General features: G+C 34.7%; 1 protein-coding gene across 1 annotated transcript in view; it reads right to left on the bottom strand.

The window, feature by feature from the left end:
• Positions 1-315: 315 nt before the first annotated feature.
• Positions 316-27,864, bottom strand: part of zgc:63863 (uncharacterized protein LOC393372 homolog) — a 28,774-nt gene continuing 1,225 nt past the window's right edge. Inside the window, 6 exon segments of the mRNA XM_051873339.1 lie at positions 316-3,839; positions 14,150-14,334; positions 18,257-18,398; positions 25,184-25,285; positions 26,393-26,579; positions 27,753-27,833. Of these exon segments, the coding sequence (XP_051729299.1) occupies positions 3,587-3,839; positions 14,150-14,334; positions 18,257-18,398; positions 25,184-25,285; positions 26,393-26,579; positions 27,753-27,833 (950 nt within the window). The 3' untranslated portion in view covers positions 316-3,586.

The following is a 27,864-nucleotide window of genomic DNA, read 5'->3' as shown; positions in this document are numbered from 1 at the left end:
GTGGTGATTTTGGGCTGAGGGCACCGTCTGGTAGCAGCCGCTCATCAACACCCAAGGCACAAATAGAGGCAGCCAGCTGTGGAAGCTCTCACATCACTTCCTGGAGTCGGGCTCAGATCGACTCTTCCCCGCCTGTCTGTAAACGCAAGACTGTCATCTGCATGCACTGCTCTTTTTAGAAGGCTGTGAGAGTACGAACTGACTTTTTATCAAAGTACAGAGCTGAAGCTCAAGAGGTTAAAGTGTGAATATAATGCTACTAATAAACCTTAGTCACATTAGACACCATATGTATTTTAGTGTGAACAAAACAAGGCATGTTTTATGGAATTTTTATTGGACTATACTCCAATTTTTATTGATGTCATATTAAATAGAAATCAATCCTCAGCCGTACAACATTCTGGGAGGATCTGTCCCGCAATTAAGCCTCAAAAAGAAGCAAAAAGACTGTAGGATTTTTTAAAAGCAAGTTCGATTTACATGCACTATAAAAATGATTTTTCAAAGTTGCAAATAAAACATTATTTATGGAAGCTTGTTTCTGCCATCAAATAAAAATAAAAAATGTAACTTTTTGTCTCACAATTCTGACTTTTTTCCTCAGAATTGCGAGATATAAAGTCAGAATTGTGAGATAAAAAGTCAGAATTGTGAGACTGTCCAATTGTGAGGGGAAAAAGATTGACATTTTTTCTCAGAATTGCGAGTTTATATATCACAATTCTGACTTTATAACTCACATCCTATGAGGTCAGAATTGTGAGATATAAAGTCAGAATTGCGTGATATAAAGTCAGAATTGCGAGATATAAAGTCAGAATTGCGAGATAAAAAGTCAGAATTGCGAGATATAAAGTCAGAATTGCGAGATATAAAGTCAGAATTGCGAGATATAAAGTCAGAATTGCGAGATATAAAGTCAGAATTGTGAGTTATAAAGTCAGAATTGTGAGACTGTCCAATTGTGAGGGGAAAAAGATTGACATTTTTCCTCAGAATTGCGAGTTTATATATCACAATTCTGACTTTATAACTCACATCCTATGAGGTCAGATTTGTGAGACAAAAAGTCGCAATTACTTTATTTTTTTATTTAGTGGCGGAAACAAGAATTGTGATATAAAGTCAGAATTGTGAGATATAAAGTCAGAATTGCGAGTTATAAAGTCAGAATTGCGAGATATAAAGTCAGAATTGCGAGATATAAAGTCAGAATTGTGAGATAAAAAGTCAGAATTGCGAGATAAAAAGTCAGAATTGTGAGATATAAAGTCAGAATTGCGAGATAAAAAGTCAGAATTGTGAGATAAAAAGTCAGAATTGCGAGATAAAAAGTCAGAATTGTGAGACTGTCCAATTGTGAGGGGAAAAAAGATTGACATTTTTCCTCAGAATTGCGAGTTTATATATCACAATTCTGACTTTATAACTCGCATGCTATGAGGTCAGATTTGTGAGACAAAAAGTCGCAATTACTTTATTTTTTTATTTAGTGGCGGAAACAAGCTTCCATAATTATTGGAGTACGTTTTACAAAAAATACTATTTCAGCACTTCAAAATTGTTTAATTCAATGCATTACTTGCCATTTCTTTGTAATGATTTGTGAAATTTCTAGCAATTTCTGAGTGAAAACTGTTTCAAGGTAAATCCTGCACCAATTGCAAATGAATAAAGGTGTGTATTTTGACCTGGTGGAAAACAGGTACATATTGAACATATTGTGTTTTGCTTTGGAACTTTCTGTTAAAATCAGTATGGGATGGTACGTTGACAACACTGTCCTCATCTGCACTTGATCATAATTTATCTAATTACAAAATCCTGGGTCTTTAAGACCTCTGATGTTTGGTTAACTATGCTAAGTCTAAGTATGCTGTTTCCTGGCTGTGTCTCAGTCCACTCCCTACTTCAGTAAGCACACTTATAAACATTTTAGTGCACTGAAACATTTGCCTAAAAATGCACCATAAAAGCAGTGAGCACCAGCTGTGTACTATAATAATCTCTGACACCAGAAGGATAAAGCTCATGGAGCTACATAACCATGTTTTACTCATTTTTGGTCCATACACATGAATTAAATGGACGTCTCTGGCCGTTTTGTTGCGTTTCACTGCTTCTCAGAGAGCTTCACCATAAACGGCATGATGTCACAGGCACAGAATGATGTCACAGGCACAGAATGATGTCACAGGCACAGAATGATGTCACAGGCACGGCGGCACTTGACCTCGAAAGTAGAAAAATCAGGAACATTTCTATCAAATTTGATTTCAGTTTTACTTTCAGGAATTTTAGTACTTCAACTTAGCGAAATTAGAAATTTTAATTTGAAAGTTTTCGTAATTTTATTGTGTTTTAGTAATTTTATTAAGTTTTTTTTTTTTTTAATATGTCTAGATTACTGGAATATTTACTGGAGTATTATTGGAGTTATCAATTTTATTAAAGATTATTGTAGTATTAATTGGATCATTATTGAAGTATTATTGTAGTTTTCATTTTTATTAAAGATCATTGGAGAATTAACTGGAGCATTACTGAAGTATTATTGTAGTTTTAATTTTTATTAAAGATTATTGGAGTATTATTGTAGTTTTAATTTTTATTAAAGATTATTGGAGAATTAATTGGAGCATTATTGGGGTATTATTGGATTTAGATTTTTATTAACAAAGATTATTGGAGTATTAATTGGAGCATTATTGGAGTATTATTGTAGTTTTCATTTTTATTAAAGATAATTGGAGTATAAATTGGAGTAATATTGGAGTTTTAATTTTTATAAAAGATTATTGGAGTATTACTGGAATTTTAGTTTGTATTAAAGATTATTAGAGTATTAATTGGAGCATTATTGAAGTATTATTGTAGTTTTTATTTTTAATGAAGATTATTGGAGTATTATTGGATTTTAATTTGTATTACCAAAGATTACTGGAGCAAGTTTTACAAGAAATTTTCAGATTTTGTACTTCAAACATTCATGTTTAATTCAATATATTACTTGCCATTTCTTTGTGATTATTTTGGTTTCTAAAGTAAATTCTACACCACTTTTTTTTTCAGTGTAGTGAGTGGAATGAGACACATCCACTGTGGTTGATTTCAGAGGACATCTAACACCTGAACCTGAAAGCATGTGTGTCAGGTTAGTAAGCGCTCTCGCTCTGGAATAAACTAGTTGTAAAGTGCTGCGTTCACCAGCGAGTCTCTGTGGTCTTTCAGCCTTCACCCGTTTTCTCTAATGAGCTTCACTCACTACTGACGGCGTTCAGCAGCAAAAAACCTTTTAATAATTTGTGCTCTTGCTGCTGTTCTGAATGCCCTAGCAGAGCACTTTCTCTGACATTCTGCTGATGGAACGACATCCAGAAATGCTTATGATTACAAAAACCTCGTTTGACTCCTCCCACTTCCCCAATATTAGCTCGGCTAAAATCTATAAATAAGGAAAAAGGAAGGGGGTTCGGAAATAAATAAGCCACAGCTTCATTTTCTCTGGGTGTTTTGCACCACTTAACACATATCTGCAAATGCAGTACACTCAATTTGGCACACGAGAATGAGGCGCTTTGTGTCAGAAGAGCTGGGAGAGAAAGTCAGGTGCCCAGTCCATGGCCGTCTGGGCCACAGCCAGCGCCGCCGCCCCTAACGTGGCGGACAGACCCCACACTGCCATTTTGATGAGTTGGTTAGTGTTCACTGGCTGGGCGCTCATGGGAAGGGCTGGCTGGGTTTCATGGTGCTCCTGAAGCTGTTGGCGAAGGACGGAGTCTGGACGCTGCCTCAGTGTGGACGACTGGAAGTCCGTAAAGGTGCTGATGGCGATTCTGAGAAGAGAAACAGACAGAGGGTTGTTTTAGTATCATTACTATACTATCTTAATATTTATTCATATTTTGCACTACCACTTTAGTTAAAGCTTTAGTCATTTTGTTGTGTGTTTAAGTCAGTGTTATTTTAGTATCATTGATATACTATTTATTTTTAGAATTGCGAGAATTGATATACTATATATTTTTATATTTTCTGTTTTCATTAGTTATTTTTAGTCTTTTTTATTATTATTTGTTAAATATTTATTAACTTTATTTCAGTTTTAGTTTGTCATTTTTATTTCAATTCATGAAAATTACAAATTTTAGTAGCTTTAAAAAAGCTTTAGTAATTTTGTGTTTTGTTGCATTTTTATTAGTTTTTTTTTAATATTTCTATTTTTTACTTCAGTTTCAGCTTGTCATTTTAATACTTTAATACTTAACAACTTTAAAATGAAAATTGTTTTAGTCATTTTTATTAAGTTTTTTTAAAATGTCAATTTCTAGTACTTCAAATTCAACTAAAATTTTTAATTTTGCCTTCGCAAATAAGGTTTTTTATATTTTATTTTTGTTCATGTTTACTTTATATCAATTAATAAATGCTTATTTTAGTATTTTTCATTCATGTTTTAGTTCACAATAACATTGGTTTAAAGTAATCAGTAATCGTAACTAGCAATTAGCAATACTGCAAACACAACAATACTATAAAACATTAATGCTGTATGATTTAGTCTGAATGTTTTCATCAAGTATAACGTCTAGTGTTAATTAACCATATCTTTAACACTGTATCCTAACCAGGAGCGACTCGAGTTAAATGTCACACAACTTTTTGTCTTCACTAAAAGAGAAATGCTGCATAAAGACACAAAATTCACATCTAATTAAACAGATTTGATGTTTAAAATCAAGATGAAAAGGCATTCACAACTTCAAATGAACAGAAAAGAAAACAAACACTGTTTTCCTTCAGAATAAAAAAAAATCATGCATAATAAAACCTGGAAAATTATGTCGAGCCAAACTGTGGACCAATGAGAATTAACAACAGAAATAGAAACCAAGTGACCGACAAAATGGAAATATTAATCGCCTGGTTAGAGAACAACAGCAAGAAAAGAATAACTGGGTGAATCAGAAGAACAGAAGAAAGAGGGAATTCGAATGAGGCCTCTAGTCTTGATCGGAGACACGGATAGATCCTCATTTCTGGAGTTTTCCCAAGTCCTGCGGAGCCCATGCTGAGGGCTACACGAGGCAGACTTTCTCTCGACAGTTTAGAGGGAAAACATCATTAAAAAATCATAAAATATTCAATTCCATTTCATTACGGTCTCTATGGAAGAATAGTAAACATGGAATGCAAATGCCTTTCACTCAAGATAATAAAACCAGCAGAAATACATTCAACATTTAATGAAAAAGTGCAAGAAATACCATCGAGGCACTGACGGGCTCAACGTCTTTAAGTCTTCATTCGTTTTTATGCTTTTTTTCCCCCTCTCCTGCCTCTGATTCTCGGTTTTCCCCAGTTCTCATTAGTATCTACAGCTAATGCGCCAGCGCTGAAAATAGCTGACAGGTAACAGCAGAGCAATTAACTTTTAAACTTTCCCTTTACCAGCGGAAGGCCCGGGAGAGGCAGCGGTTTGCGCTGACGAAACCCCAGTATAATGTGGTGACACAGACCCGGCAGAGCGCTGTCACTCAAACCGCCCTTAACCTCTTGTGAAAGGATTTTGGGAAGGATCTTTATGCAGCTCTTTTCCATTCAGCAACAGTTCATCAAAACCACATCGGTCAGGTTACTAAAAGCACCGAAGAACTCGTGCACCGTATCCCAGGTCTTCTGAAATCAAATATTAGCTTTGCATTAAGTGCAAAGCAGAGTTATTATTGTTAAATAAAACTAAAGGTCATTGCACTATAAAAAAAATAGTCCAAAACACAAGATCTTTTATTCAAATCAAGCTGCCAAAATGTCTCATTTCAGATTTTGTCTCAGTATGACATCATGGTGTGAAGAAAGACCGCCTCTGAAGAAGATCGACGCCTACATCATTGCCTCTTTAGCCCCGCCCACAACTTCGCACATGCCATGTAGTAGTAAATATGGTAACACTTTACACTCTAAAAAAAAACGCTGGGTTGTTTTTTCTACCCAAACGCTGGGTTTTGTTGAGTTATTTTTTCCATAGTTGGGTAGTTTTTGTGTAACCCAGCCGTTGGGTTAGAGGCTGGTCAATCTCACTGACAGCTGAAATGATACACTCCTCCCCACCCGCCCTTCGACGCAACAACCCAGCGCTGGGTTAGTTTACTACAGCAACCCAGCTGTTGGGTTACACAGAGCACAGGCTTTTTGCATCATAGTCAGGAGAGCAAATCTCAACGCCGCCAAATTGGTGCTTAACTACGGTTAAAATCAAGGTTTGTAAACATTTTATTTCATCTATAATGTCTTTACAGTGCTGTAAATCATTCTATTTAATGCAATGCAAAATACAGAGATGAAATGTCAGTCAGCATCGGTCGTCTCGCATGAGGGAAATGTCTTTTTCCTTGAATAAACTGATTTTGAAAATGCTTCATCTATGTAACAAGATAAAAACCTTTCGTCTTCCTATCCTAAACCTATCGATTTCTTGATTTTAATCGATTCTCATTTTTACGAACAGATATTGACTCTTAAATTCCAAGAATCGATTAGTCTAGTCTGTTTTCAGTTGATGAATGAACAGAACATTGTAGCGCTCTTCCCATCTAATAAATGGCAATAAGCTTTGTTACTTTTGATATGAAACAAAGTCTCAGATTTCAAATTCTGTCCATTTTATTACGAAATTCAAAAAATAACCGTTTTGCCACTGTTTGATGTGGCGTGACAGATGGCTGTAGCCTCAGATCAAGAGAGGCGGCAACGCGAAAGTGCGCGTGAACTGATCATCTCCTTTGCTTTAACACCAGTTACAGCGTGAAATAAACATGAATGAACACCCAAAGGTATGTTCAAAGATACAGTACAACTTACTGAAATCCGTATCCTGTCTCATGAAATAGCTCAATTATTTCAAACACGAAATAATCGATAATGAATTGAATTTAATCGAAATCGAATTGCAAGCTTGTGAATCGAAATCGAATTTTGAAATTTGTGTCAATACCCAGCCCTAATAATTACTAGAGACAACAATAATAATCAAAAGGTGAACATTTATTAATAAGCAATTTAATAAATATTTATTGTTTAATTATTATTCATTAAACTTATTATTAAATTTTCATTTATTAAACATATTAATAATTGTTAATTTCCAACATACTTTAGGCTCATTTTAAGCAAGCAATACAGTAATTTTTAAACAATAGTTGGGTTAAATAAAACTACCCAGCATGTTGGGCAAACATTTAACCAAACCTCTTGGTTAAAACAACCCATTCGCTGGGTTTGTCCATTTTCAACCCAACTTGGGTTGTTTTTAACCCAGCATTTTTTAGTGTAAAATAACACTAGTGCAAAGACCTAAAGTGACTACTATGTACAATATTTACTGAAATCTTATTTGCAAAAATGGTGCCTGGTTGCACTGCACAAGGTTTTGACGTCATCGGTGCCAAAATCAACTGATTCTCATGAATATGGGAACGAAGAATAACTTTCTTTGATTGTTTTCTCACACAAAGCTTCAGAAGTCTTGCGTATGGACCATTTTTTGGTGTTTTTGTCCTTTTTGGAGCTTGTCAGACGTGAAACTATGAACTGGGCAGGAACTGGGTGAAAATTCTACAAAGATTCTATTCAAACTACATACAGGGTTCGAAGGGCACGAGGGTGAGCAAATAATGACAGAATTCTCATTTTTTGGGTGAACTGTCCCTTTAACTCTTAACACAATCAGCTCTGCAGGGAATCTCTCTTCCCGCATCTTCAGAGATGAGTTCTCGTCTTTGGTTTCCTCTAACTGCTCTCTTCAAGGTGGCACGTCTGACGGTCTTTGATCGCTTTTTCTTCCCTCCCTCTTGTCTCTAAAACAGTTTCTAATTTTACCGTTTCCTCTCTCAGAAGCAGCAGATTGTGTGACCTCTGTCACATCATTCTTCTGTTTTTCCCTTCACTCTCTTCCTCTGCTCAATCTGTTCTTGCTGTGGTGAAGGAGATACAGCAGATGATGGATGTGTTTACACTGGAAGAACATTTCCACGGCTGCACTCAGTCAAACCATCACAACTCCACAGTCTTCACGGAAATCCTATCCTCATCTTCCTCCCCTTTGAGGGCCTCGTTCACTAAATCACATGCACACAAATTAGTGCATAGATGTTTTTATATACAGTATATTAGAGACTTCTTCTGTCAAAAACACAAAAAAAAAAATCTTACCGACCCCAAACCTTTGAACCTTTGTCATTTATTATTGTAAATAATAAAATTGCGGCCTCTGCAGGTGTCCAAAACTAAGCGCTAAATATGCACTGACTCTAAAACTGCTTCTCCTGCAAGTGTAACATGCCTGTTCACCATTGCAGCCTTGGGAGCCTGTTATTGGCTTTTAGAGCATATACTTAAACCCTTCTCTCTCTCGCTGTCATAACGTTATGGGTTAACACAGTTCAGTGGGATGCTCTAATTCAATGCGTCCTTCCATCTAACACACATGATGGCCCTATTATTAGACACTTGCTGCTGAGATGGTATGCCCAATTACCCATCAGTCTGCACTCGGCTTGTGTGAGAGAGTGTGTGTGTGTCCTGCAGGCCTTTGTGAATCAGCCCTGTTGTCCTGATGACCCGTAAGTGCTGGCTCTTTGCCACTTCACCGTGAGCTGCTCGTTCAAGTGTGTTGTGATGCACCAAAGGCCTTTGCTTACTGGACGCTCTTAAAACACATGAAAGTTACAGGTGGAGGTTAAATATTCCTGTATGATGAAGATATGAATACCAACAATTTCAAAGAGTCTTTATGCATTCACTCACAGCGATTCTTTCTTCCTCAGAACAGCTCGTAGTCTGGGAATGGCTGATATTGCCACTTTTGGACACAATATGCATTAAAACAATGATCACATGTTTTTCTAAACCATCGCTGCACATCTTGCTTATTTAACATACCTGATTCGACTGATTAGCTCATTAACTCATCAAGCACGCCATGACCTGGATAAGAAGTGTCAAATAAGCCAAAATGTGCAGTGTTATGGGGTTCTGCAGAAAAATAATATATATTTCTATAAAATAAAAAAAAATAGCAAAAAAGCCCCCAAAAATCATATGCAATAAAACAGACATGATTCACTGCGAAAGGTTTATATACGTGCTCAAGGGTTCAGACCGGTTCTTGGTGGATGTGTAAACTGACGCTGCATCCGAAATCGAATACTTCCCCACTATATAGTATGCAAAAAAAAGTACACCAAAAGAGTAGTATGTCCAAATATATAGTATTCAAAAAACAGTAGGCGAAAAACACCTGGATGATCTACTACTTCCGGTGAGATTCTGAAGTGTGCATTCAATGGACACTTAACTATCCCATAAGGATGCGGGAAATGATTTATGAATGGCAGTGAAGCGACACAACTGATGATGGTAGGTCACATGACAAGAAGGTAGATGTAGTAAGTTTGATTTTTATTCATATGACCCATTTACATAATATATAGGACATACCATTTTAACTGTCGCAAAGTAAACTCAAATGAGTGTTATTTAACATGTTAGTCATTTTGCTGAAATCTTTTAATTTAGTGTGGCAGATTTTGCACAAACCGTGGTTCTTTATCAGGGTATGGATAGTTGATGTATAACGTCGACTATTCAGATGAATTTTTTTACATGAATGTGAGTTTGCAGTCAAATATGGAAGTATTTCAGTTAAATACGTAATCGAAAAGCCTGTGTGGTCTAGGTGACATCATGTGGAAAGGAAAGTCGCTTCAGAAGCGAAGCAAGTTGAGTTGATGAAAGATTCCCATTACACAATATACAATTTTTTTTCTTTAAAGTTACATGCAAGATTGAATCGTTTAAAATAAGACTTAGAACACGAGTTAAAGGGTTAGTTCACCCAAAAATGAAAATTCTGTCATTAATTACTCACCCTCCTGTCGTTACACACCCGTAAGACCTTCGTTCATCTTCAGAACACAAATTAAGATATTTTTGATAAAATCCGAGAGGTTTATGACTCATCCAATGGCCGCTTTTCTACTGAAATTACCCGGAACAATTTGTCCCAGTAACTTTTTTCCCCCAGACCTGTTGCTGTCTGCGTTTCCATCGTGATCTAAAGTACCATGAAGATTAAGTCTGGTAACGTAGGACTGCGCGCGACTTTCCAGTTCCCGCTGGATTTTGTCACGTGCATATAAGCTTAATAAAGCCTAAACCTCGTCGTCAGTCCATGGGTCGTATTTTTTAAATTCCACTGTTATTTCGAATAGCAAACAACTCTTATTGCACGCATCACAACAGACTTAAAAATGGTGGTTGAAATAAAATGCTGCGTGGAGTCAACCAATCAGCATGTTCAGCGCCCAAGTCCAACCTCCGAAAGTTCTGTAACTTTGAAAAAGTACTACCTCGTGAGCAGGGACTTTCTGAGGGGGAAATTTTTACCCAGAACTTCATTTAGAACCTAGTTCCTGCAGTCGAAACACACCAAGTACCACCCCAAAGTCCCTAGTTCCTGGAGAAAGTTCCTGCGGTGGAAACGCGGCTATAGACAGCAATATAATCAACACTATCAAGGTCCAGAAAGGTACTAAAGACATTGTTAAAACAGTCGACGTGACTGCAGTGGTTCAACCCTAATGTTATGAAGCGACGAGAATACTTTTTGTGCACAAAAACAATATATTTATTCAAATCTCTTCCCTGTCATTATCCTTACGCAAGTGATGCAGTAAGCACAGTGAAGGCTTCCGTATTTACGTCTGAATGCCGGCTCAGTATTGGCCGAAGCTGATCACGTGAGCAGCACGATGCACGCGTGTGATGCTTGATGCAGGAGCCGGCCAATAATGAGTCAGCGTTCTGACATAGAACCTGGAAGAGCTGAACGTAAACAACGTATGAGAATGACACAGAAGAGATTGTTGAATAAAGTCGTCATTTTTGTTTTCTTTTTGCGCACAAAAAGTATTCTCGTCACTTCATAACATTAAGGTTGAACCACTGCAGTCACGCTGACTTGAAAGTGGTGATTATATTGCTGTCTATGGACGAGTCATATATCTCTCGGATTTCATCAAAAATATCTTAATTTGTGTTCTGAAGATGAACGAAGGTCTTACGGGTGTGGAACGACATGAGGGTGAGTAATTAATGACAATTTTAATTTTGGGTGAACTAACCCTTTAAAAAGGTAATTTTTGATAACAAGTTGACTTGAACCTGCACACATACCCACCCACCAATCAAAAAACTACAAAAACAAAGTCACATTATGAGATATAGTCAAAATTGTGAGATCACAGTAATAAAAAATAGACGCAATTGAGATGTAAAGTCAGAGTTTTGAGATGTAAAGTTGCAATTCTGAAAAAGACAATTAGGAGATAAAAAGTCAGATCTGTGGAAAAAAAAAAAACTGGAAGATATAAAACCAGAATTGTGAGATATAAAGTCACAACTCTGAAAGATAGACACAAATGGAGATATATAAAGTTGCAATTATTAAAAATAGACACAATTGTGAGATACAAGGTCAAAACTACAGGAAACAACCTGCACACAAACACCCTCAAAACAAAAACTCTCAGAATCCATCACGCTATAACAGGCAGACACACAAACACATTACGGATGCTTGTAAATTCTCCTCTAGTTTTTTCTTTCCTGAACATGCGCGATCTAATCAAACCCGCAACAGGCAGTGCTAACTAACACCGAGAGATGAGATCAGAGCATCAGTCCCGGTGATAATATAATTTTACTGCGTTTATGAAGTGGGATGCGAGCAGAGGGCAGGGTGTTAGCCTGAGGGTGTGTGCAGGGGGTATTAATGAAGAACATTTGGGGGTCAAAGCCATTAGGGAGGACGTGCCACTCCTCATTACAGCACTCCACAGGGTCAAACAGAACAATAGAGATCAAGGTCACAGGTCACGGCCTCCAGAGAGGCTGCTCATTTCACTGACACACACACGTATGTTCTTTGCTTTTCAGTGAGGCCACAGATGCTGGTGGGGGAGGGGTTATGCAAATCAGGGTAGAGCCTTAATAACCCAGAGAGGCGGAGCTTACTTATTGCAGGACTGATTTGCATAAGACAGGCAGACAGGAAAAAATACATCTTTTTTGCCATTCTTCTTGCATTTTCAGTCTTTCTCATGTTAGTGTTAATATCTCTCTCTCTCACTGCCCCTCTCTATCTCTCTTTCTCATTTCTGTCACTTCCTTTTTCTCACTTCTGTCTCTCTCTCTGTTAATCTTCATAGGCGACAGCAGACGCGGGGAGATCTTAAACAAGACAGATCTCTCCTCTGATGGCTTTTTCAGCACTGAGGGACTTGAATTCAGTTCCCGCTGAATGCCGGAGGAATCGTTTCCTGCTGCCGTAAGAGATAAATCATTAAAGTAGCTTCACCTGCATCTGCAAATGCAATCTGCAGACTGACAGCGAGTGTTTAGACACACAGGGCCGAGACGCAGACAGCTCCGGCGGAGCGTCCTTCACGTCACAACAGGGGCGCAACAGTCTCACCGTGTGCAGAGGGGAAATGATAGCATTCTCAATAGCTCCACCTGATGGATACAGGTGGAAACCAACACCCTTCAGGGCCAAAGATGACAGTTTAAACATATATATGTGTGTGTGTGTACGTGTGTGTGTACGTCAAGTCACCTTTATTTATATAGTGCTTTTTACAATGCAGATTGTGTCAAAGCAGCTTTACAGTGATAAATGGTATATAATTTTGGCTGCACAGCAGCTCTTAAACAAAATGCTGTCAATGTAGGCAGATGCAAAGCACTGTTGAATATCAAATGTCAAATGTCAAGTGTCCCCAACTAAGCAAGCCAAAGTACGTGTGTGTGTACGTGTGTGTGTTTGTTTGTCTGCACACTGAATTCTACAGTATAACAGCACTAGAACTGGTGTTATTTGTATACTAGGTAGAACTGAAGTATTTGGGGATAAAAAAAAAATCTGATAAAAATTGAATTGTGATTTAAAATGTGATAAAAAAAAAATACTGTGCTCATTTGTAAGGCTGCAGAATTCGGCAAAAACAAAATCATAGTGTGATTATATGACTACACAATAATAATAATAATAATAATAGTAATAAAATAATAATATTCTTAAATAAAACATTACAATATAAAAATACACTATATTTACACTATATATACACACTATATAAATATATTTTTATTTTACTGTTTAACTGTAAAAAAGACAATACTAATAGTCCAGAAATTAATAAAAAACAAATTTTTTAGTAATTAATTTTTTAATTATTACAAAATTGAGTATTTAATAAAAATAATACTTTTATTCTACTGTATAACTGTAAAAAAAAAAAAAAAAAAAAAAACATTAAAATACTAATACTCCAGAAACGAAAACTAAAAAATTCAGTATTTAATGAAAATATATTTTTATTTTACTGTTTAACTGTAAAAGACAATAATAATAGTCCAGAAATTAATAAAAAAATAAAAACAATTTAGTAATTAATTTATTAATTACTAAAAATTGAATATTTAATAATACTCCAGAAATGCTAAAAGTTGAGTATTTAATGAAAAATATATTTTATTTTACTGTATAACTGTAAAAAAAGACAATATTAACAGCCCAGAAATTAATAAAAAAAATAATAATATTTTTAGTAATTAATTTTTTAATCCCTAAAAAAACTTTACTGTACAACTGTAAAAGTACAATACTAATATTTTTAGAAATTAATAGTTTTATTTCTTTATTTTCAAACATTAAACCATTTTAGCAGAAAAATGCAGCCAGGGAGATTTAAAGCTCCTCTGTTGTCAACAGGTTTATAAACCTTTCTTATTTCAAATCTGAAAACACCAGATCTTCAGCTGATCACACGTAAAAGGACACAGTGCAGCGTTTCACTCTGAAACACGCAGCGCTTATTAAATTACAGCATTTGTGATATGATAATCACACTAATCCATGTTGAGATTTTCATTAATCATTCTGCCCTAACACTAGTATTAAATTAAGTATAAAAGTATTTAAATTATAATTATTTGTTGATAGTTCCCCATAGTTAACTGAAGAGGTAAAAAAGCCTTTGTAAAAGTGTGTGTGTAAATGTAAGTGTGTGTTTGAGCGTCTCACATGTTGCGTGACTGCAGCGCTGCAGACTGGGTCAGCAGAGAGGGCGGGCAGCTGATGAAGAGGCTCTGAGCTCGACCAATCAGCTCCTCGTATGGCAGATCCTGAGGCATCTGAGACAGCAGGTGATGAACGCTGGCCATATCACACTCACTGCTCTTCACTTCCTTCTGTCTGTACAACACAATCTGACGAGAGAGAGAGAGAGACAGTGGTGAGCGGAGCGTTACAGTCTCAGTGTCAGACGTACCGCCCACAGTTCCTTCACTGACGCGTGCTGCACGCAAAAATATGACAATTCAATCCGATCGACCGGTTTTTACACAACCAAGTCATGTTTACGATGTTAAAACAACACTTCTGAGGAAGAGAAAGTCACTCAAGTAGTCAAAGTTTGTGAGGTTCATAACTTAAAAAATATGAAAAATATAAAATATAAAAATGTATAATAAAAAAAAATAAACTAGTATCATGTAAACATGTACCCATAAGCAGAAATAATCAGGTCTGATTAAGTTAGAACAGGAATAAAACGTTGAAAACCATAAAGCACTGAAGGAATTACCCAAAACTGTGTGTCGCACCCAAATTCTGCCGTATATATTTGGTTCTTACGGTTTTCAAATCGTTTTTTTTTTCTTACTTTAAGCATAAAAGTCAGTAGATTTTGTTTGATTTATACTTAAGTATGGTTTTTTTTTTAAAATTATTCAAAATAAAAAAAATAAATAAAATAAATAATAATAATAATAGTAGTAATAATAATAATAATAATAATAATAATATAAATTATATATAATTAATACAAAAATTGATGATGAATTAAGTTTAAGAATACATTTTTTTTTAATTAATTAAAAGATATATTCTCTGAAAACCAGTCAGTCACATTTTGTTTCACATAAATATATTATGTTTTAAGGCAGTTTAGATAATGCAAAAATGTAAACATTTTAATATAAATTATATATAATTAATAAAAAATTTATGAATATTTTTTTTAAACTTAATTCAAGATATATTCCCTGAAAATAAGTGTTAATATATTCTACAAATTTGTTTCACATAAATATATTATGTTTTAAGGCTGTTTAGATACTTTAAAAATATTTAAAAAAAATTAATATAAATTATATATAATTAATAAAAAAAATTGTTGAATAAAAAAATAATAATTTTTTAACCTAATTCAAGATATATTCTCTGAAAACAAGTCTTAATATATTCAAAAATTTTGTTTCAAATAAATATTATGTTTTAAGACTGTTTAGATACTTTAAAAATGTAAAAAGTTTAATGTAAATTACATAAAATTAAAAAAAAAATGATGAATGAATTAAAAAAAAAACTTAATTCTTAAACTTAACTCAAGATATATAAAAACAAATAAAAACATAAAACAAATACTGTCTTCTTTGCTTTCAAGTAAATTTATCTTGTTTTAAGGATGTTCATATATGTTTATTTAAATTGTGACTAATTGTAAGTGATTAATAATATATCAAAAAATATATACTAATTGTACATGATTTTTGCAGTGTAAACATCACAGATAATAACTGTTGGTCATGTAACATGTTGCTCAGACGGTCTTTTCCAGTCTAAATGGGTGATTATTGGTCAGAATAAGATGCAATGTGGACCAGAGTTTATGTCAGAAAACTGGGTGTGCTGGCTATCAAATAAAACTATTAAATCAAACCGTTTCCTTCACTTATGAGCAAACAGCAATGAAATAAACCTCAGCTCACAGATGTTCACTACAGCCTCCTCACGCCCGATCAGATGCACTCCAGCATCCATCCGAGCAGAGGTCAAGTAAGAGCGCTGCCGTTTCTGCCGTTCAGAGCCGAGCCGGGTCAAATCCAGCGGTGCGCGAGCGCATTGAACCTCAGCACATCCACTACCTAAGATGCAGGATGAACTACATTTCCTGCCGGCTTTCTTATCCTGACTTCAAACGGCCCCCGGCCCCCTTTGCTTTCCCCGTTGTCTCTAGCAGGGGAGCGGCTCGTGGAGACAGAAGAAAGAGGCGCGTTTAAAGGATTCTAGCACAAACACGCAGCCTTCCACGCAAACCTCTGGTGAATTCATTAGAGTTGTTTAATTAACTGATCCCGCTACAACAAAGTGCCCTCGATTCTCACATTAGATGAGGAAGGAGTGGAAAAATAAAGAAAATTCTTTGCCTCTCTTTGGAAAGACGTTTGTTGTTGTTGTGCTGATGAATTAGCTATCGCCTAAATACGTGAATTAACAAATACGCAGGCAGAACATGGTAAACAACATCCCCTTTTTGGATTACAAAAGCTTGTGTAGTCTGAGGGGTAACAGCACATCACTGCCTGTGTTTTCAAACTAATCATGGCAAGAGTAGAAACTATTGTTCTTAGCAAAAGAGCGCTATTCTTGGGGATAGAGACTGCTTTTTAATGTTGGACATCAGCCTTTTCCAGAAAATTACCCATAATCATATTCAAATTCATCATTTTATAAATGATCGGTTTAGAAATCATGTGTAAACAGAACTTTTTAAAAAAATAATAATAATAATAATAATCTTCAATGATCATTTTCAGTAATTGAAATAAAGCTGAAATAAAATAAAATATAAATATTAGATGATAAACTTAAATGACAATTAGAAATGTTGCCTTAGCTAACTGTAATAAGTTTAAGTACTACAATTACTAAAACTGATTATATATAGGAGAGAGAGAGAGACAGAGAGAGATAAATAGTTAATTAATAAAGAATAAATATTATGTATTATTATTAATACTAAAAAACTTACATTAACTGAAATAAATAAGTTGAAGTACTACAATTACTAAAACTGAAACAAAAATGAATGAAAGCTATATAAAAATTATAAATTAATTAATAATAAATATTATTATATTAATATTCATTATCATCATTATTAATATTATTACTTAATACTAAAAACTTAAATGAAAATTACCTAAAATAAATTGAAGTTGAAGTAGTAAAATTACTAAAACTGAAATAAAAATCAACGAAAGCTATCTAAAAATTACAAATTAATTAATAATAAATATTATATTATTATTATAATTATTAATATTATTATTATTGAATACTAAAAACTTAAATGATAAATAAATTGAGGCTGAAGTAGTAAAATTACTCAACCTGAAATAAAAATAAATGAAAGCTAAATAAAAATATTAAACAAATAAATAAATAAATTAATTAATTAATTATTATATTAATATTTATTATTATCATTTAATATTTAAAAACTGAAATTAAATTAACTAAAATAAGTTTGTTGAAGTACTAAAATTACTAAAACTAACCTTAATAGAAATATTAAAAATAAAAATAATAAATATTATTATATTAATATTTAATTTTAAATAACACACAATAAATAATAATAGTTAGATGAAAAACTTAAATGAAAATTAGAAATGTTGCCTTGTCAACTAACTGTATAAATTGAAGTGAAGAGAAGTACTAAAATCAGGAAAAATCAAATAAAAATAACCAGTATGAGCACATACAAGGTCTGAATGCCCTGACGCAAGATGTCTGCTTTGGGCCGATCACAAAGTCGTCACTGAGACGGCACAATTACTCTGCGATGTTTACAGTGATGTTTTTTTGTGTCCCACTGCACTGCTTTTTAACTGTTTTTCTATGTAAACATGAACTAGACGGGCGTCTTTAACTGTTGAGTCACGTCTCGTCACTTTTTCAGCGCCGTGGTCCTCCCCTTGAACCTGTCACTCGGAAGTCAAAAATGCTGTCAAATTGGATAGATGAAACTAAAAAGCTTCTGATGCTGATGTGTGAATGGTATCTTACCAGTAAAAATTGTGTATTTACCCTAAAAGTCAAACTGACAATTTTACGGTCATTTGTGACCGTAAAAGTGTGAAAACAGCTTTTTCAGCATCTTGTGGCATGAGCATTGCATTTTCAGGATGCCCAGTCAAGTTAAAAATAGTTTTATAAGACACTTTAGTCCTTCTCTCTCTCACGAACACTGAAAAGGTCAGAACGCAGCACTGCCTCGATGTCCTTGAAAGGCGGGAGATGGACTGACTAAAGTACAGACTGCGGAGAGAGACTTCTCCTTACCACAGCGGCGAAGTAGATGGCCATGAGTGGGTGAGAAGCCAGGAAGAAATCATAGAGCCGCAGAACATGCCGGAAATCTGACAGGACGTAGCCGTACCATGTGATCAGCCAGCTCAGGGCGAAGATAGTGCCCACCTCTGACCTGCAACACGAAGACAGTCAATTATCAGCATATTATCAACACCATATGCATTACATTATCGGGTCAAACTGAACAATTACACATATTATTAAGTACAAATGAACCAATTATCTTTCGCATAATATTTTCCATGCTGAAACAGCAAGTAAGCAATGAAATGATGTGGTGTTAGAATGTTAAGACTATGCTTAGCAACAGACAACCAATCATGTGCCTCATATTCGCGTGCTTTGGACAATCACGGAAACACAGCGTGTTGTATAAACAGTTGTTTCAGCATTTGGGGAAAAAAAAAAAAAAAAGTCAAATGGTGTCCGAAATGTGACATTTTATAAGAATAAAGAGCCTTTATGCAAACAGGTCACGTGCTGTGTTCATCCAATCCAACTGATACCGCAAATATGCAAATAAGGAAGTTAACTAGAGCTCTATAATTTTCACGGAAAACATGCATGGAATCGCATAAACACACAGAAACTCAAAAGGTCTTCACTGCAACCTGTCAAAATAAACGTTCGGTTTAACTTGAATAAATTGTGACAGAAATATATTACTATTGTACAGTAGAATGTAGCTACATCTCCATGTAATAATACTAACAATAATAAATTATTATTAAAACTTTATTTTTTAAGGAATAAATCACAATTTTTCTTCCATGTTTTAATTTGCATTAAAAGCTCAGTTGTGCAGCTCTTTGTTTGACAAAAAAAGTTTGTTTAATTTCATATGATTAAAACATAAATTAAACTAATGTTCTAAAAAAAAGTATTACATTTTGTTGTTTTCATGAATTCAATTAATTAGACATGCTTTTTGTTTATTAAAATGTAATTATTTAACCATTTTAACCATTAAAATGCAATCCAGAAAACTTAAAACAGAAAAAAAAAGAGAATTTCGTAAAAATAAAACTGAATTTGAGAAAAAAAAAAAAAAAAAATGTATTTCATAGGGTCCTAAAAATGTAATTTATACTTTTACTACTTTTACTTTTACTAATACTTTTTATAAATTGTTGTTAAATTGTATACGTTTCATGATTTCAATTAATTAGACATGATTTTTTATTATTAATTTATTTTAACCATTAAAATGGTGCCCAAAAATATTAAAACAGAAAAAAAAAAAAAAAAAAAAAAAAAAAAACGGAATTTGGAAAAAAAATAAAACGAAATTTGGGGGGAAAAAAAACGGATTTCATAAAGGCCCTAAAAATGTAATTTTTGCTATACTTTTTATAAATTGTTGTTAAATTGTACAAGTTTCATGATTTCAATTAATTAGACATGCTTTTTAATTACTAAAATTTAATTTAAATGTTAAAATGGAGTCCAAAAAAAAAAAAAAAAAAAAGGAAAAAAATGGAATTTGGAAAAAAAAATAAGACGGAATTTGGGAAAAAATAAAATGGATTTCATAGGTCCCTAAAAATTTCATTTTTGTTCAACTTTTTATAAATTGTTAAATTGTACAAGTTTCATGATTTCAATTAATTAGACGTGCTTTTTAATTACTAAAATTTAATTTAACCATTAAAATGGAGTCCAAAAAATTTCAACGGAAAAAAAAAAACAAAAAAAAAAAAACTGAATTTGTGGACAAATAAAACAGATTTCATAAGGCCCTAGTTAACCCAGGGTTTAGGAATGTACAGTGTGATTCTATCAAGCAACTTGAATAATCTGCACAGATATTTGAAGGAAATTCATCAATAGGGCTGAGTATTGACAGATCTCATGATTCGATTTGAGTCTGATTCACAAGCTTTTGATTGGATTGGATTCCAATCTGTTATTGATTCTATCCATTTGGATATATATTTGGTATAGTACGTCAATAACCACCTAATACCGCGGTCTATGACCACCAGAAAAACTTGCATTCAGCATGTACAGCAGGACCGTACACTTGTGTGCGTCATGTACAGTACGTACCTGGCATAAGTAAACACACTCAATGGCAACATGACCTTTTGAAAGAGTCTTTGAAAGAGCCTCTAATCTGTGAAATCGACATTCAAACATGACAGGACACAGCAGAGCTCCCACCAATCCTTCCGAAACTCCTCGAAAAACCCGCCGAAGCATTTAGAATGTGCAAAACACAAGAACGCATGTTTGACACATTCATTAATCACAGTCACTGATACTCCATGTGAGCAATTTAACGGCGCTGTAGGCCTTTTCTCCATCTTGTAAACGTGCGGCAAGGTCACGAGTACATGCTAGACGAGAATAAAACCAATAACAAAGAAACTGTAACGATTCGCAATGGGTGAAGCTCTTTTTGTGAACAGTAAGACAGCAGCAAGAGCTCAGTAAATGCTTCTCTGTACGGACAAAACTGATGCACGAACAGGAACAGAAAAGCTTCATTTCTTTTTTTAGGGCTTTTTAAAAGTTCTGAAGTTTTATTAACTTGTTTGGAAAGATTCATAAAAGCAAAAGCAACAGCACCTGAGTGAGCAACACCATTAAACCTGTGGACCAGCGCTGCGGCGAGACGCGCCCATGCAATATTTATGAAGAACCTCTTATTCTCTACATTTTAGATGAGTCGCCATTAAAAATAACCTGCTTTTTCAAACGAGAGACGGAAAAGCCTCACGCAACACAGAGCTACAGGTTTATGTGAACACTCGCGCACACACACACGTCATAAATGAATCACATATCAACGATTCTGTTGGCTTGTCAAACCAAATGGTTCTCACATAAACAAGATGGTCGTGCAGCAAGAAAGCACGTAACCTTAGGCATCAGGTTGCAAAGGACAAATACACAACACATGGCTGTCAAAAGCTAAAGCGCAAGATGATATTGAGAGCGTGTGGGGAATACGCAACACTTTTATCTGTCTGACACAGAGCTCGATGATGGAGATGTCAGTGTGTGAGAGTCTCAGTCTCAGTCCAGTGTTTAGTGTTTAGATTCCTACTGCTGAACGTGCATGCATTTTTATGCAAACTTAAATATTTTTAATTTCTGTGAGGTTTAACTACTTCTGCTGATGCAAATATGCATGTTATCTAGCTAGAAGACATTATATAAGGATTTATCAATATTGCAAGAATGATTTAACAGTCTTAGAAGCAGAAGCTACTGTAAAACAGGCTGAATTTAGTAAACAACCCAGTCATGTTTTGCACTGTACGACTTCATCTCCGGATATTTTAAAGTGAACCCCTGGTGTTAAGACTTGTATGGCTTAACATAACACAAATGATGTGTCTTACTGAAATATGTAGTAGAAAAGCCATGAAAGATTTACGTTATTTAAAAAATCCATGACATATTTGGACCGATTTAGACAATGGGCGGCACCATTTTGTTTAGGTGCACAGTGCGTTCAATGTCGATGACGTCAAATGGTTGCACTGGTGAGCTACTTGCATTACCCTGCTGCTATTTTTACCGCAACACAACTCGGAATATAATATACGATGCCACATTGTGCAGCTTTTGGTTGTAATTTTCAGTCGATGAGCCACAAGAGAAGCGATGTCTTCATTGCTTTACTAGCGATAAGAGGAGAAAAGAATGGGAAGTGTGAAGAACGTGGACAAATAAAACTTCCTAAAGATCTGCGTCTTTGTTCTCTTCACTTCAGGCCTGATGGCTTTGAGGCTTTTAGTAGACCACAGCTGAAAGAGCTTACATTTGCCGATGGATATAAGTGTGTGCTTTAACCAAATGCCGTGCCTGACGAAGGTAAGCCTATAACACATCTCGATTGAGACAGACTGCCTCAAAGCTTGTGTGTGCCGTGATGCACGAGATATCTGTGATCGCATAAAACAGTAGCATCTTCTCAGCATGTTTAACTGTGTGTAACGCATTCAGGTGATCAGACCATTTTAACACGTCAATCATAGAACAGTAGTTCAAAATTAGGGCTGCACGATTATGACAAAAATCATAATTGTCAATTATTCCCTTGCGATTATTAATTACGATTATCACAATTTACATTGAAATATATATTGAATAGCTTTATACCATTGTTTGAAGCAACTGCATGCCATATTTTTGTATAAAAATAAAAAGACACAATTATTTTATTTTATTTTAACTATCTATTGGTTTGGTTTCTTCTCTAAATAATAATAATAATAATAAAAAGTCAACATATGCATGGTATAATAATAGGGGCTTTTGCCACCAGTGTGGGTCCCTGAGAACTAATGTTCCCCTAGGGCCTGAAGTGACGTAAACTGCGCTTGTTGTTGTGGCTTTTATTTTGACGGCGCAGAGAAAAGTTCAGACAGATCCTGAGCACACAGTGCTCACATTCTCCGTCTTCATTAGTTTACGATCTGTTTAACAGTCCTGTCTAATATGTTATTAGATAGAACTGTTATACAAAGAAAGTACACAGTATATGAAAAAGTTTTAGCTTTTGCCACGTGGTTGATGCTCAATGTCGCTAGCTTAGCACAAATACATAATCATGTTTCGCTTGCTCTGCTTACAGTCACGCTGGAATTTTCTCCTTAGCGTACGGTTGAGAGGTCCAGCTATCACTGTTTTCCATGTTTGTAAATGTAAATATATAGGCTGTGTAGGCAGCTTTTTAAAAATGTCGGGTGCTGGTGTTTCGCGTGCGTTCGACATAGCGTACACCTACATCACTGGTAGCTCCGTTTATGCTGGGTTAGACCTTTTACATTCTGAAGTAGTCGTGATTCGCCTCTCACAACGTGACATGCTCATAACACACCTGTTAAACACGCAGAATAATGTAAGTGGATATTTTTCCTTGTTATCGCACCTTTGAACGATTACAAAATCGTGGCATTCGTAATCGTAACCACGATTAGAAATTTGATTAATTGTGCAGCCCTAGTTCGAATAGCCACAGAGACATTGCGCGTCTTCGATGTTTTCATCCTCACTAATTCTGCGCTCTGGCTCAAATCGAAAAGGCTGATCGGGTTTTAAAGGGAACCCCGTGAATATTAAGACATGTATGCGTTACTAGATTCGCGTTGCACCAAAACATACAGATAAAAAGCCTCAAAGCCATCAGGCCTGAAGTGAAGAGAACAAAGACGCAGATCTTTAGGAAGTTTTATTCGTCCACATTCTGCACAACTTCCCATTCTTTTCTCCTCTTATCGCTAGTAAAGCAGTAGACTTACATCGCTTCTCTCGTGGCTCATCGACTGAAAATTACAACCAAAAGCTGCACAATGTGGCATCGTATATTATATTCCGAGTTATGTTTCGGTAAAAACAGCAGCAGGGTAATGCAAGTAGCTCACCAGTGCAACCATTTGACGTCATCGCCACCCATTGTCCAAATCGGTCCAAATATGTCATGGATTTTTTAAATAACGTAAATCTTTCATGGGTTTTCTACTACATATTTCAGTAAGAGACATCATTTACGTTATATTAAGCCATACAAGTCTTAACACCAGGGGTTCCCATTAATGCAAATTATGAACATAATTTTTTTACTACAAATTATTTATATATATATATATATATATATATATATATATATATATACATACTTATATACTTATATGTACACTTATATACTTATATATACACTTATATATTATATACTTACATACGTGTATACTACATATACACTTTTACTTATAAAAATGTAGATAAAAATAAAAAAAATTGAGAATTAAAATGACCAGGAAAGTAAAAATCTGGCCCAAAACCAGAACAAATCTTGACTGTTGAGCCCTGTGACAGTGACTTTGATGAAGGGTCAAACACAAAACAGTCTCCCGAGAGAATATTTCATAAAGCGTGTGTTTGTGTCCTTGCAGGAAAATCAGTTTTGTAACTGACAGAAATGAAGCGAACCATACATCACTGTGCATCTGTACACACTTCCCCTTCTCTCACCTGATTCAACGTACAAAGCTACTGGCAACAAACATACAGACATTCAAGATCCATGTCACAGACTTCAGCAGCTTTTATAGTCTCAGACAGTGTATAATAGTCGGAGATAAACCTGTTAGCAGGCGTCACTCTCTCATGACTCTGTCTAGACATTTAAAGACACCCTCTGCTGCCCTCTTCAGGACAGAGAACCGCATTCAAAACAGAATATTCCCTTTGACAGGATCCAAACAAGCTATCAGTTGTGATGTTGATTTATTACCACGAAAAATTACTTTGACTTGTCCCTCAGTTTATACACACTTTCATTTAATCATTCATTCATTCATTCATTCATTCACAAGCTTTTCAGAAGGTAAGCAAAAAACGTAAAGCTCCTATTTTGCTTACATTAATTCTTCCATACAAAATGTGTGTTATTTAAACTGTAAAGTTGTGCAAATTGCCCTGGTGGGACTTTTTTGATTGGAGGGTGAACTTCTGGTTATGAGAGTTATGATATAATTTCTGAGGGATAAGACATTTTTTGTGGTAATCAACAGAATGAGTTTTACTTGTATTTAACCCGGCACATTCCTTTAAGATAACTTAGGGTTTGCTAAAGCTTTACATCACATCTACTTCAAACCTACCGATAGATAAGTTCATCTAGTAGGATGGCCTTGAGCGGCTTACCGCTTTTATAAAGTTTAATACAAGACATCAATGTTCAATTATAATTAGTCAAACTGAAGACTGTTTACAGCTGACTGAAGAAGTGGTTACTAGCAATGGCTTCAAACGTGCCTCAACTAATCTGAATTTAGAGCCAGAACTATCTTAGTGCTTAACCTGTGTAAAAACGGTTGTAGTGCAGAATGTGCACAATCAATCACAGATAATCATTAGTCAACATAACACAATCAAGCCTACCTTATCATGAAGTCGTGTAACTCTTGGTCCACTCGCTCCAGAATGGGCATCAGGTAGTTCAGGATGTGTTTTGTGTTGTCCATGGTGGGGTCCATGAAATCCCTGCAGTTCCCAACAGAAAAAACAAAACAAAAACAAAACAAAAAAGTCTGAGGATACTTATCACTATCAGAGTAAAATGAAAAGCATTATTCCTGGAGCTCAAAGAGTAGAAAATAGTGCTACATTGTTAAAAATTTAATTTTGATTCAATTTCAGTTCAATAACAGTGTCGATGCTGCAAAACTTATCAATTATGAAACAAATTCGATTCAGCTATTAAGCAGCTCTACAGAAGACGACAGTGTCATCTGAAATGTGGGTCACTTTAGATAAAAGTTACTGCCAAATGCATGAAATTAAATGTACAATTTTATGTTGCAGAAACGATCATACACTATCAGTCAAGTTTTTGATTTACAATCCAAAAATATCCATTTGTGGAAAATGGTCATACTAAAAAGGATAGAGCTGCACGATTCTGGATAAACTGAGAATCATGATTTTTTTGTTTGAAATATAGATTCTCCCACAATTCTGAATAGACAACTAAACAAAATAACATGCAATTTACTAGAGGTTCTGACAAAATGTTAATTGCTGCAGTCTATTTAAAAAATATATTTAATTAATCTAAATATTTAATTAATTTGATTATAATTTTTTTTTTTTAATTGGTTTGATTGAATGATTCAATGACTCACTCAACAAGACTTGTTTCATTACTGGATGAATCAGCATTTTTGAACGAATCTCTTGAATAAATGATTCAATGACAAATGCATTTTTATAACAGCCGCTTGTCTAATGATGTGACGATGTAATTGATATGTCAAGTTACTTTAAAAAGATGATTTACTCTATTTTGATCCTTACCATAGACATCAGTGTTTATATCCTAACTATAAACTCTTATCCCAGTACTTCTGTGATAATATGAGTTACAATAAGAGAAATAATGATTCTGTGTGGCTGAAGTTTGTGAAGCTGTTTCATACCTATATATGACAACAGCTCTCTCTGGCTCAGAAGACAGATCTGAATGTTCGCTGTGATTGTACTTGTCAAAGGTTTAATAGACAGCTTTAGGAATAAGATCACGTGGATGTTTGAATCAAGATTGCGATCTTGTAACGATTAATGGTGCAGCTCTATGTCAGGTTAATTCACCTGAGATGATGATTGGACAGTTTCTCCATTATCGCGATGGTCATCCTCTCCCCCACAACCAGCAGGAAGGTCACCACCATGTCATGATAACCCTGGTAATAGTGCAGTTGAGGATTTCTCCTCAGAACATCCAGAATGATGTCTATCAGCTGCTCCTGGAGAACCTCTCGCTCGTCCACACGCATGCCTGAGAACCATTACATCAACAACAAAACGTATCAGTCATGAAAAGCAGGACAGATGTGAAAATGTGAATTATTCCATAATCACAGGATCAAACACACCCTAAAGACATGATGATGATGATGTGTAAAAGTCTCCCTTATTCTTGTGACTTAAAACCTTGTACAAATATCACATGTATTTGTGTTCAGATAGATAACACACAATCAATGCACTGTTCCAAACGCACAGCGAGGGAATAACACTGATTATATAAGCAATCATTTATATCAAGAAAAATACTGAGATATTCTCAAAAAAATGTGAGACCACATTGAAAATTTGGGATTATCTAAATCTAATTTAAACCTGGAAATACAGAACATTTTAATAAAATAAAAAAAACTATAAATATCTTGTTTCTTATCCTGTTCTAGTCTGTACTTTTCTATAAAAACATTTGAAACTTTGTATTGTTAGCACTTTTCATTTGTCGCCTTAATCTCTGATGTATTTCTCATTTTTAAGTAATTTTTGATAAAAGCACCTGCTAAATGAATGTAAATGTATGCAGTAAATATTAAATCTTTAATCTCTAATCAGTCAATTAAACAAATTGTTATACTGATAATATAATCTGCAATGGGAAATCTTTGTGTTACTCATTTAAAAAAAATAAAATAATGGAAGCATCTATTGACTTAAAATTGTTTGGCTTAATTTTTACAATGAAAAATAAAATTTTTTGTCAAATCTAATTTTTCTTCTTTGGCTTACAGGATACCAAAATTGACACAAAATATATATTAATCACTGATTTGCACTCAAATTGTTATATTATACTGATACTACAATCTGCAATGAAAATGTTTGTTATTCAAGTTAAAATAATGGAAGATAATTTTTTTTTTTTTTTTTTTAAATGGAAGAAACTACTGAATTAAAATAGTTTGGCTTATTTTTTATTTTAAAACGTCATGCAATTTACAACTAAAAATATAGCTGTTGTCAAATCAAAATTTTCACGCTTTAGATGTCAATTTCTATGGCACACAAGACACAAATTTATACAGGCAGACAAACTTTTATCATCTCAACCAGTTTATCACTCACTCCTGATTGGATGTACCTCCAGAGTGAGTGTGTCAAATCATGTGATGGTGTGTCATGTTCTTTGACTGATATATCAGATACTGACCTTTCGGGAAACGCCGCATTGATCTCCTGACATCGAGCACCACCTGTCTGTAGTCTTTGTGGTCTTCTCGGACATCTTTGGCTTTGAAAGAGGGAAATAAGAAAAAGTAAAC

Source organism: Ctenopharyngodon idella, chromosome 19 (assembly GCF_019924925.1).
Source record: "Ctenopharyngodon idella isolate HZGC_01 chromosome 19, HZGC01, whole genome shotgun sequence".
Classification (NCBI taxonomy): domain Eukaryota; kingdom Metazoa; phylum Chordata; class Actinopteri; order Cypriniformes; family Xenocyprididae; genus Ctenopharyngodon; species Ctenopharyngodon idella.
Note: the sequence above shows the minus strand (reverse complement) of the source record. Positions and strands in the feature narration are given on the sequence as shown.